Source organism: Eulemur rufifrons, chromosome 8 (genome assembly GCF_041146395.1).
Source record: "Eulemur rufifrons isolate Redbay chromosome 8, OSU_ERuf_1, whole genome shotgun sequence".
Taxonomy (NCBI): domain Eukaryota; kingdom Metazoa; phylum Chordata; class Mammalia; order Primates; family Lemuridae; genus Eulemur; species Eulemur rufifrons.
Genome location: NC_090990.1, coordinates 32,539,068 through 32,551,179, shown reverse-complemented (window position 1 = coordinate 32,551,179; position 12,112 = coordinate 32,539,068). Strand labels below are relative to the sequence as shown.

The 12,112-nt window shown below is 45.5% G+C and overlaps 1 protein-coding gene across 1 annotated transcript in view; it reads left to right on the top strand.

The window, feature by feature from the left end:
- Positions 1–7,015, top strand: part of EIF2B3 (eukaryotic translation initiation factor 2B subunit gamma) — a 101,064-nt gene extending 94,049 nt beyond the window's left edge. Inside the window, exons 11-12 of the mRNA XM_069479866.1 lie at positions 525–628; positions 6,863–7,015. Of these exons, the coding sequence (XP_069335967.1) occupies positions 525–628; positions 6,863–6,915 (157 nt within the window). The 3' untranslated portion in view covers positions 6,916–7,015. The remainder of the gene's footprint in view (positions 1–524; positions 629–6,862) is intronic.
- Positions 7,016–12,112: the final 5,097 nt, after the last annotated feature.

The following is a 12,112-nucleotide window of genomic DNA, read 5'->3' as shown; positions in this document are numbered from 1 at the left end:
AGATCCCATCTCTTTTAAAAAATCTTTTTTTATTCCTGAATGAGTATGGCTTTGATTAACCAGTCTGTGGCGAAAGCTGTGGGGAACCCATATTTTCCATAGTTGACCTCCTGTGAAGATTCATAATTTCAGAGCCTCAAATGAAATTTGGTATATATTCCTAAATGAGAAGCAAGAGTGATGAGTCAGCCTAGGGACCAGCCCCCGCTTCCACCCCTAGACCAAAGGAGGAGAGTTTGGATGGAATTTAGACCTCTAGGTCTATGGTCCTAAAGAACTGAAGTGAGAATATCTGTTCAGGCCGTAAGAAAAAATCGTTATGAGTATATCCCAATGCTGGACTTCTCTAAAGCCAGGTCCTCCCTTGGCCTACCATTCTGTCTTCTAATAACTTGAGGCATGTAGCCATTAACTGGACTGACCAGCTTTTCCTAGACTAGGGAGGAGCCAGAACACTCAGCCAATAGTGGTGAGGAGGAGGATGAGAGCCCTAGGTACTCCCTAACTTGGTTACTATGTTACAGAAGCAACATCCAAGGCAGCGTCATCTGCAACAATGCTGTGATTGAGAAGGGAGCAGACATCAAAAACTGCTTGATTGGAAGTGGCCAGAGGATTGAAGCCAAAGGTAAATCAGAGCCCAATTTACAATCACAGATGCCACTTTTTACCTATCACACTATCACTGATAATGCTAAATGCTGGGAAGGATGTAGGAAACAAGCAGGTGCATATACTGCAGGTGAGAACGTAAACTGATAAAGCCTTCTTTGAAGAGAAAGATGACATCGTCATTGTCAAATTTTTTAACTTTGACTTAACAGTTTCATTTCTAGGAATTTGTCTTGTAGATAAGCTCATACATGCATGCAGCATTGCTATAAAAAATTGAAAACATGCCAATAGTTCTTATGGCCCAGATTGGCACCAGTACTTTACCATGGCTTTTGGACATGAGACAGAAGGGCCAGTAATGCAGCAAGAGCTCTGGAACTAGCTCTGGCCTCTTGAAGTCTGTGAGCACTTCATTTGACTTGATATTTAAGGGAGGTAGTCCTACAGATTCCTGGCCTGGTAGAAGGTTAGTGGGTTATAAGACTGAGCTGTTCTCAACCGCTTAGAGGTGAGTCTGTAAGCTGTGCTGTTAGCTTGCTCTGCTCCGTAGCCTGTAAAAAGACGTATAATGCTTGAGAGACATACAAAGACCCGAGTTTCCCTGCTGGGCAGGGAAAATTTGAATTGTTCTTAATTTGACTGAATCTTTTTAACCAAAGTGTAGGCAATGCTCAAGAACAATAAAATTGGCTGATTGCTCTTGAAATTATTCCTAAACCTAAAGTAGGTGGGAAGAAGAATTGCTGAAGGAATTAATCCCACCAATTCTGTAGAAGCCACATTATTTTCCTTCTCCCCAGTAAACAGAGGCTTTCTTTCGTTTTTTTTTTTTTTTCCTCCTTCCCTTTTTTAAAGTCATGTGCCTCCCTTTTGGGCTTTAGAATTAAACAGACCCTGGGTTCAGATCTCAGCCATGCCACTCACTGGTTGTGCACTAGGTTAAATTTTTTATCTCGAAGCCTCAGATTTTCTTAACAGAAAAATTGGGACAATAATGCCTACCTTGGAGGATTATTGGAAGAATTACATACAGTTAAATGTGGGAGGTTTTAATTTAATTTTTATTTAAATTTTTATTTTATATTTTCTTACTTTAAAACCTTCATATCCTTGAAGCAGTAGGGAATTACATACAGTTAAATGTTTTAAGGAGCACGCACTACTCCTTGAACATACCGAGGGACTTAGAGTTTCTCATACACACTGTGCTGTTGTACCTCTCCATATTCTTGCATACATCTTCTCTCTGGATTTCCTCTCTGCACAAGTGTTTTCTCCTCTGTAGAATCTTCTCTGACTCTTCCCCTGACTCCCCACAGTAGAGCTGAGCATTCTTTCCTCTGCATCCCTGGACTTTGCCACACTTTTATTAAAGTATGTATCATAAAGTTATAGCAGTTATCTATGAATCTTCCTTCCCTACTAGACTTAGATCCTCAAGGCCAAGGATTGTCTTAATTATATGTATCCCTAGTTCTCAGAACAGGTCCTGGTTTATAGTATTAATTGATGATCAGAGGGGGGAAAAAAGAATGAATGAATGAATTTTGGATCCATAAAGCATATTTGGGGGGTTTTCAGGGCAGAAATTTCCAAAAAAGGCCTCTGTGAGATGGTTGCAATTATCATAAGATGGGCTTCAGCATCTCCTGGCCTTTCTGGTCTTAACTAACACTATGTGCTCACTTTTTAGCAAGGAGACCCCTTAATGGTCCTCCTGAAGGACAGGTGGCCAGGGAAGTCATCTGGACTCTAAACTGGACAGTCCCACCACTTTCTGCTCTCTATCCTGTGCTAGAGGGACAAATGCATCCAGCACAGTGGCCAGTGCCTTCCTGCCACAGACACTCCCTGGCCAGTTGGCTGTTTCCACTATCACTTTTCTTTGAGGCTGAGGCATATGGGAAAAGCAAATTCCATGCCATCAATACAGCACTCAAGACCTGTTACTATGGATGACCTAGACAAACACCAACAACTCCTTACCAGCAAAGAGTTAAATAGATGACAAAGTCCTCAGTCAGTCTTCCTCACGTGGAGGGATTTCAGGAAAAAAACATTCATCTTAAGAAGTAATGCAGTCCCCTCTCCAAATTCCAATTATTTTCATACCAGAGAGTCACCACATCCATAGCAGTCTTTTTCCCCCAGCATGTGCCTCTCATAACCCCGGGTAGGCCTCTCTGCTGTCATCTAGTACTACCAAGAGAATAAGCCATTTCATAACAACTCTGGCTTTTCTCACCCCACCCCAGCACTCTTAGTGATTATCTCTGGCAAAACTCCTGGAAGCCAAGTTTGACCTCCAGCTCAAGCAATAGAAAGAGTCAAATCCTGAAAACTCTACTTGGATGCTTCATCTGAGTCTCTTCTCACTGTCAGTGAGAGAACTTGGATCTCTTCCCTATGACCACAGTGATCAGTCCTTTGGCCATGAAAGTAGACCTGACATAGGTCAGAGTCTTAACATATGTTTGACATAGGTCAAGTCCTCCTGGCTAGCAGGAATCCTTCCCAGTTTCCTGCTTTTCATCTGTGACATGTTTTTCCCTTCTATTCCATTTGTTTTTTCCCAGCTCACCATCCTCCTTTGTACTCTTCCCTTTGGAATCTTTTCCAATCTGATTCCAGCCTAGAGATTTTCCAGTGTGTTTACTAGAGCATATTCCCACCCCTGGCCTGGCAGCACTAGTTCTACTTTTTGTTCTCTTGCAGGTTTTCTCCAACTTACTGCATCTCCATGAAAATCTACCCCCAACATGCCATGTCTCTCTCCCCTGAAGCCCAGGGAGCAAGGTATTCTCTCACTGCCAGGCCAAGAGCTGACCCAGAGGGAAGAGAGAGAGTAGGGAGGGCCGGGAAAGGTTGAGGTGTTTATTTGAGCCCGGCAGAGCTGAAGAAAGGGTTGTCTTCCCCAGCCAGACACCTCATTCTGGAGCACTGAGGTCCAAGAAGAGTGTTAATTGGAACTGGGGCTATCTTCAGAACAGCCCAATGTCCCTGGAAACTAGGAAGAAATTGAATGAAGGAAGAGTAAATATCAGAGTCTAGATGAGAGATGACGAAGCTGACTCACAGGTATAGAGAGATAAAGGGTAAACAGGAGCTTTTGGAGGTGCCCTGGGGAACTAGCCAGAGAAGTATTTCCTTTATTCTTTTTTGGTCAGTCTTACCTTGGGGGTGGAGCCTGATTGACAGTCACACTCCAGGACCAACCACAGCCAAAGGGAATTTAGCAGCCTCAGCACTATCTGGGCCTCCTCCCCATTCTCATTGAAAGAAGATGAGGCCGGGGGCGGTGGCTCATGCCTGTAAATCCTAGCACTTGGGAGGCTGAGGCGGGTGGATTGCTTGAGGTCAGGAGTTTGAGACCAGCCTGAGCAAGAGCGAGACCCCATCTCTACTAAAAAAATAGAAAGAAATTAGCTGGACAACTAAAAATACATAGAAAAAATTAGCTGGGCATGGTGGCACATGCCTGCAGTCCCAGCTACTTGGGAGGCTGAGGCAGTAGGATTGCTTGAGCCCAGGAGTCTGAGGTTGCTGTGAGCTAGGTTGACGCCATGGCACTCTAGTCAGGGCAACAGAGTGAGACTCTTATCTCAAAAAAAAAAAAAAAGAAGAAGAAGAAGATGGCTATGAAGCACCTCCTAAGACAAGAGTACACAGGCCAGACCTAGCCCTATTCTGTAACTTCTGTTTAATACTTAACCAAAGCACTATGATGGGCTTTTTATGATAGTTATTCTATTGAAGATCCACAACTTTGTTAGGAAACTAAAGCCCAAAGACATGAAATAATTTGCTGAAAGCCAGACAAATATTTGCTTAAAGTCAAATTAGAACCCAAGTCTTTGTGACTCAGAATCTCTTGCCTTTTCTGCACTGTCTCCTTTTCTTCCTCCCTTTCCTATCCTTTTCCTCCCACATGAGATTGGGCCTGTCCAATATGGTGCAGTAATGGCAAACTTTGCGAAAGACCTATAACTAGGCTTCTCTTCTGCTGGAGAAAGAGAAATAAGCCTAAGGCTACTCTGGACACCCAGTCCCCCTTGCTGTACCAGATGTATGAATTATATACTTGACAAAGACTGGAGGCCTTTTCTTCCATACATGCTCCTTTTCCTACATCTGTGCTCTCACATAACCCCTAAAACACACACATTCAGCAAATTAATTACTGCCTACCATTCAAGGCACTGGTAGGTTAGGGGTTTTATTCATCTTTATGATACTTCTTGCTGCCTAATTGGTCATAGTCTATTATAGAGGGACAGACAAGTAAAGAAATAAGTATAGTAAAATTTTATAGGTAGGAGGCTGTCAGGGTTAATTAAGGACTTGCACAAGAAGCAGGAATACCATCTTGAAGGAATTAAAGGTAAATCTTGAAAATTTTGGTTATTTACCAAATATACAAAGAGGAAGAACCTTTCAAGCAAAGGTAAACCATACAAACACCTAAAGGCAAAAAGTCCAGTGGGATAAAAAACTGCAAGTCATTTGGAAAACCTAGAGTATAGGGTACAAGGGAGATATAGCAAGAAACAAAGCTGGAAAGGTAGGCAGAAGAGGAAACACATCTGAATCTCAATGTTTCCAAAGCCTCAGTCAGAAACTCACTTTTTACTGACAGAGCAGAAGGATGCTCCCAGCAGTATGAACAGATGCAAACATCTCTCACTATCAGACTGTCTCCTGTCATCAGAGATCTTCATTTTGCTAAACCAAAGCCTTCTAGGGCTGAAGTAGAGCCTCAGAAAAGCCAAAATTTCCACCTCATCTATCAGGGTCACACTTGAGCTCCCAAGTATAACAAGAAAGGGTGTTACACCTTTATAGGCCATGGGAAGCTAGGCCGGAAACAATCAGTTTTCAGCCAACTGGTCAGGCTTTTCAAAATGAACCAACAGAAGACTGGAAAACTCTCCTGTTCCCTAGTCTGCACCATACCTTCAGGCAGAGGCAGATAGCATGCCCCTAGCTCCCTCCTGCCCCTTCCAGACCATTGGCTCACTGCCTCCTTTCTGTAGCTCTTTTTCCTTGAAAGCTTTCCATAGTTCTTCTCACCTTTCACCCTATCTTTGACCAGCTTCCAGGGTACTTCCCTAAATTTGTTAATGGCTTTAGCCCCTGGTTCACAGTCTTCCTCTCCCCTCCCTTACTTTTTCCCAACATTTTGGTCAGCTTAAACATATTCATCAATGAACTATCCAGTCCCCTAGCTTCATAATTTCTCTTATACCAGTCGGCACCTCTTTTTCAGCTTTAGGTCTCCACTTACATGACCATACCCTATGCTTGTCATTACCCAGAACCTCTAAAATCATCATGTGGTAGTAGCTATTCTAGACACCTGGGTATAATCATAACTGCAGTGTCCCTTACCTGCCCTCACTGTTCTTATAGTAAAGTAGAGGAGAATGATATAATGTTGTAGAGGTAGAGATATGTATTAGGTTCAGTGGTTTCACAAAGCAGGCAATGGATAATTCAAAAGGGAAGGCATCACATATTAGAGGTGCCGGATTAGGGCATTTGGGATGAATAACAGTGCTATGGGAAAAAATGGGGGAGCAGCATTCTAGGCAGAGGGAATAGCATATGCCAAGGTCTAAAGGCATAAAATAGTATGGCTTGTTGGTATAAATGGAGAATGGTGGGAAATGAAGCTGGAGAGGTAGGCAAGGATCAGGTCATGGAGGGCCTAAGTGTTTGGACTTTACGAAAATAATAATAGCCACTATTTATTGAGCACCTGCTTATCCTTTAACTCATTAAATTCTCATAACAACCCTATGTAGTAGGTGGTATTACTTCTATATTATATATGAGGTATCTCCCCTTCTTCTTTGAATTTGTTCATTTATCCTTTTCCCCTCATTTCATATCCTCTGGCCACACTACAGTATTTCATATTCACCTTTCTCACATCTGCACTATCTTTGCCCATGCCACTCTAACAGCCTGGAATGCCTGTAAAAACTCAATCTATTCTTTAAGACCCAGCTCCAGTTCTCATGTGTAAAGCCTCACCAAAGGCAGGTATAGAGTCAGTCCCATCCTCCTGTGTAGGAAGATGCTATCTTTCTCATAGCCCCTTTGGCGAGTTGTATTCCCAAGAGCTTCTCAAAGAGCCTCAATAGGAGAGGAATAAATGTTTGTGAACACAGAATTAGAAGCAGTTGGTTTGAAATGACATCTTTTGCTGCCAGTTCTCAGAAAACCTTTTCTTTTTCTTTTGTAGCTAAACGAGTGAACGAGGTGATCGTGGGGAATGACCAGCTCATGGAGATTTGAGTTCTGAGCACGTCAGACTCCTTCCTTTTGGTCCCCAAAACTACAGATGTTGGCTGGCCCACCTATTTGACTCTGTATTTATTTCCCAATAAAGAAGGGCTTCCAAAGGCATGCTGGAGACTTGTGGAGTAGTCCCAATCTCCGCAGCAGGTGCGCTGCAGGTATACACAGTGTATGTTCATGGGTCACGTGATAAAGATCATCTAGAGCAAGTGTGTGGAACAGAAGAGACACAATGACCTAACTCTCATGCACCAAGGTTATCAGGAAGGAGCAACAGCTGTCCAATAGTAAAGCTCCTAGGAGGAGGGCTACTTTCTGATGGACTGACCCACCCAGTCCATAAAGCATCTCCCACCCCAAAAGGACCTGGGAGTACTTCAGTCCCTGACACTAATCAGGCTTTGTAGACCCATAGGCCTAGCTGCTGTCAATACCAGCCCTGAGCATCAGCCCAGGACTTACCATTCTCTGCTCCCATGCCTGCCACACAGATTCTCAGCCCCAGTACCACTCCACCCCCCAGCCCCACCCTCCACACCTACCATTCACTCCCTGTCCTCCCAGCCTCTAGCCACTTTCCTCAGCCCAGCTATTGCCCCTTGGAGACACAAAGCAAGCAGGAGGCAGTCCCTGGCTAGCCAACAAGCCTCTCCTCATAGGTTTTAGTGGAGGCAAGAGCATGGAGAGCCATGGTCTGAGACCATGGTCTGAGCTAAGCCAAACCCCTCCCTAACCTGGGAAGGAAGAGCCAAGAACCTGTATTGTGGTTTGAAATTCTTTCTGACTCTTCCCCAGCTGTACTCCTTTATATCGTAATTATACAGACCCTCCTGCTTCAGATAATTGAGGAATGAGATTTCCATATTCACAGCCCTTCGAGAGTCCGATCCATCTTTCCTCCACCCCACCCCCCAAACTCAGGTTCACTCTGCTCTTGTCTCTCCCTGCAATGTTTTTACAACCTGCAGGTGTTTGCTGAAAGATAAAAGTGCTTCTGGGGTGAGATTTCACCTCCTAGAATTATCAAAGTAAAGGTTTCTCTTGATGTCCTCACTGTGGGTGGCAGTAATTATGAAGATTGATTTGAAATACTGGTTTCTACATTGCTTCAAAAATCTCAAGGCTCTCAAGTTTACTTGAGTAATCTTGCCTGATCTTAGTCATTGAACTTGTGAGAGACTAGATGAGCATTCCTACCCTGGGGGATCTCCACCTCTGTCAGCTCTTGGCTGCCCTGGAGCTCCACATTCCTCCCTGGTCAGGACAAGGTTCCTGAAAGTTTGCCCTAATCAGGCAGGAAATGAAATGGCCTAGCAAAAGTGGTTGAAACCATGGGACTGAGGAGGAGGTAGGGATAAGGAACTATGGTAGTGCCCAAGGCAGTCCCCCTTTGGAACTGAAATTAAATGAGTGGGGCCTGGATGGTGCTGGAGATTTTGAGTCCTGGGCTGGGTGGAAGAAGACCTGACCACTAGTGTTTTTTGGTTTTGGCCACATCACTGCCTCTTCTGACTCTTGAGTTTCCCGATCTACAAAATGAGAGTTAGGACTGGGTGAATTTTTGTTTGTTTTTAAGACAGGGTCTCACTCTATTGCCCAGGCTGGAGTGCAGTGCTGAAATATTAGCTCACTGCAGCCTCGAACTCCTGGGCTCAAGCAATCCTCCTGCCTCAGCCTCCCAAGTAGCTAAGACTACAGGCATGAGCCACCACACCTGGCTTATTTTTTAAATCTATGTTGTAGATATGGGGTCTCACTATGTTGTCTAGGCTGGACTCAAACTCCTGGCCTCAAGTGATCCTCCTGCCTCAGCCTCCCAAAGTGCTTGGATTATAGGCATGAGCCACCGCACCTGGCCAGGACTGGATGACTTTTAGTGGCCCTTCTTATTCTCAGAGTTTGCCCTCTTTCTCAGCATTTTCTGGCCCTTAGGGTCTGGGTGTCCCAAGATGCCAGAAGACTGCTCTTTGACCACAAAAAAGGGGATGGAGCTGGGTAGATTTGGAGAGAGGGTGGGGTAGAGGAGGAGAAGGGATTGCTGAAACTGCCCCAGAGCCCTGCTATAGGCCATCCTGTGCTTCCTCACTGAGCCCTTAGAACCCATGACAGTGAGGTAGAGGAAAAACCTCTCCTCTGCCTCCCCCCTGCACAAGCCCATCAAACAGCCTCTGTACCAAGGAAAGGAGAGAGCTGCAGAAAACAGAAAAGGTAAGCGTTCCCCAGAGGAAGGTCTTGCTGAGTTTGAGTCCCACCTGAGAGCAGCCCCCAGCTCAGGACACTGCTGCTATTTTCTCTAACAACTTTAGGACTGACTGGGTACCCAAGATGCTTTGATTTTTCTCTTTGCCCTATTTGCCAGAAAGCAGGGACAGTTTTTGTTTCCTTTTGGCAGCAGCTACAGAAGGGTTGAATTATGTCTGAAACATAGTGAGCAACTGAATGTCTGCTAGCCGGCCACCTCCCCATGGGACAGAAGCCAGAAGAGCCAGGCAGGCAGAAGAGTTGATAGGGTCTGCCCTGCCTCTCCCCGTGATGCTCAGTGAGGGAAGTAGAGAAAGGAGAAAGGAGATCTTCAATGCCAGATCAGGGAGAACTCTGGAGAGGTCCTGAGAAACAGGGTTCCCAGAGCTTGCCAGGTCAGACAAAATTTGGTGGCTACTACTCCAGGAACCCCCTCCCCTAGTAACACCTCCCCCTTGCCTGCTGGCAAGAGCTCCCTGAGCCTATACGGAGACTGACTGGCAAGATTGCTCTCCAAGCCATTTCTCAAGGCCAGATGCCAAACTTCTTCCTAGGCTTCACTGTATTACTATTTCTATCTATCCTACTGCCATACCCCATGGAGAGGGAGGGAAGTTGTGTTTAGCTGTAGACACCAAGAGCAATCTAGGGGCCTGCACAGCCTAGTTTAGAAGCTGTTTCTATTTCCAGAGAATTGCAGGGATATACTTCCTTTATTCACAGCCATCTCTACCCCTAAGGAGGTACATAAACCAGTCATTTGTATGCTGCTTTCTAAACAGTTAAATGTGTCTGAGGAAGGGGGAGAGCCATTTGGGAGGGAAGGACCACCCAGACAGAAGGTCTAGAAAGCTCTGTTCTGGCGGAGCCTACCAGGAGGGAGAGAGACTGGGCAGAACACCTACTGAAGGCCAGGCTGACCTGTCCTTGGCCTGAGCTGTCTGCCACCACCCAGGATGATTGTATCAGGGGCCTTTCTGCCATGGTGAGATGCTGCTTTGGTTCTTAGCCTCTCTCCCTCCCCCACAATCAGAGGGAAGGGCCACTCTCTAATCTCTGGCTACAATCAGTCTCTGGCACCAAATACTTGATAGGTGCTATTGGCCTAAAGCTGCCCACAGAGAAGGGGCATACCTTCCGAGGCTTGGCCCCTTCATGTAATGGGGGAAGGAGGGCTGCCCGGGGCCCTTACTTCCCTCCTCCACATCTCAGGGTCATTGACCCTGCCTGGCCCGGATAACAGACGCCAGCAAAAAGCTGGTGAGAAGCCTGGAGGGTGCCAGGGAAAGAAGGTCTACACTGGCTCCTCCGTTAACTCCCACATGGACCCTCCCCTGAAGTCAAACTGGTCACTTGCCCCAACACTGTGTGTATGTGAGTATACTCCACCTCACTTTTCCTAGCACTGTTCCTCAGCAATATATATTATTTTATCCTTATGTCAATATTGGAGATTATGTGATTTGCCCAAGATCTCACAAACAGTAAATGAAAGATTCAGACCTTGAACCGTGTCTTCTCCTTTTGGATTCTGTCATCCTCCCATCTCTTCCATCCAATTCCTCTCACTTCTAGAAACCTCGCTGAATACCCCAGCTCAGAGTGGTTTCCCTTGTGGTCTCTGCACTCCACTTCAGGCTATAAACTAAAAAGCAAGTACCCTGCAACGTCAGAGCTCAGCAAAGGAGTGTACACATGAGTGACCCCAAGACATTTGTCTCATGAATCAACAATTAGATTTAAAATCCTTGGTGATAATGAATTTAATTACATTGCTTTTCTTCTTTGTTATTTGGAGAATGTCTCTGATTTGGGCCCAAAACACATACCCAGTTCCAGTGGAAGTGACAGTAAAATAAGATGTTTCACTGTGAAAGAAGCCGCTTGCAGAGAGAGAAGTGGAGCCTCTGTCCCTTCCTAATTATGTGGGGTCTGTGGCTTTGGCTCTGGCTGAGCTCAGTTGTATTCAGGAAGTCATTTTACTGGGAAGTAGAAAGGTCATTTTGGAACTTGGAGTAGCCAAAGGGCACTAGGCCTAAGTTGGAAAGGCTAGAACTGCAGACCAGTTTCTCCCACACTGATCTTAGGACTACAAAGCAAGAGGTTTTCTCAGTAGGCCGACCCTGCCTTGGAAGCATCCAAAGAAATGTTGGACTTTGCCACGATTATTAGCAGTGATGGATCTGTGGTGGAAGCATAGTCCCAAGGCCCAGTTTATTACAAATCTATTTCTCCAAGGACCTTATGTCTTGCAGAGTCTGGTAAGAAGGAAGGAGAACTCAAGAGTTACTTATGGGCCGGGAGCGGTGGCTCACGCCTGTAATCCTAGCTCTCTGGGAGGCCGAGGTGGGCGGATCGTTTGAGCTCAGGAGTTCGAGACCAGCCTGAACAAGAGCGAGACCCCATCTCTACTAAAAATAGAAAGAATTATATGGACAGCTAAAAATATATATAGAAAAAAAAAAAAAAAATTAGCCGGGCATAGTGGCACATGCCTGTAGTCCCAGCTACTCGGGGAGGCTGAGACAGGAGGATCGCTTGAGCTCAGGAGTTTGAGGTTGCTGTGAGCTAGGCTGACGCCACGGCACTCACTCTAGCCTGGGCAACAGAGTGAGACTCTGTCTCAAAAAAAAAAAAAAAAAAAAAAAAGAGTTACTTATGGCCGGGTGCAGTGGCTCACGCCTGTAATCTTAGCACTACGGGAGGCCGAGGCCGGAGGATCTCTTGAGGTCAGGTTCGAGACCAGCCTGAGCAAGAGCGAGACCCCATCTCTATCAAAAAGAGAAAAAAATAGCCGGCATGGTGGCATGTGCCTATAATCCCAACTACTTGGAAGGCTGAGTCAGGAGCATCACTTGAGCCCAGGAGTTTGAGGTTGCGGTGAGCTATGGTGATGCCACTGCACTCTACCAGGGCAACAGAGTGAGACACTGTCTCAAAAATTTAAAAAAAA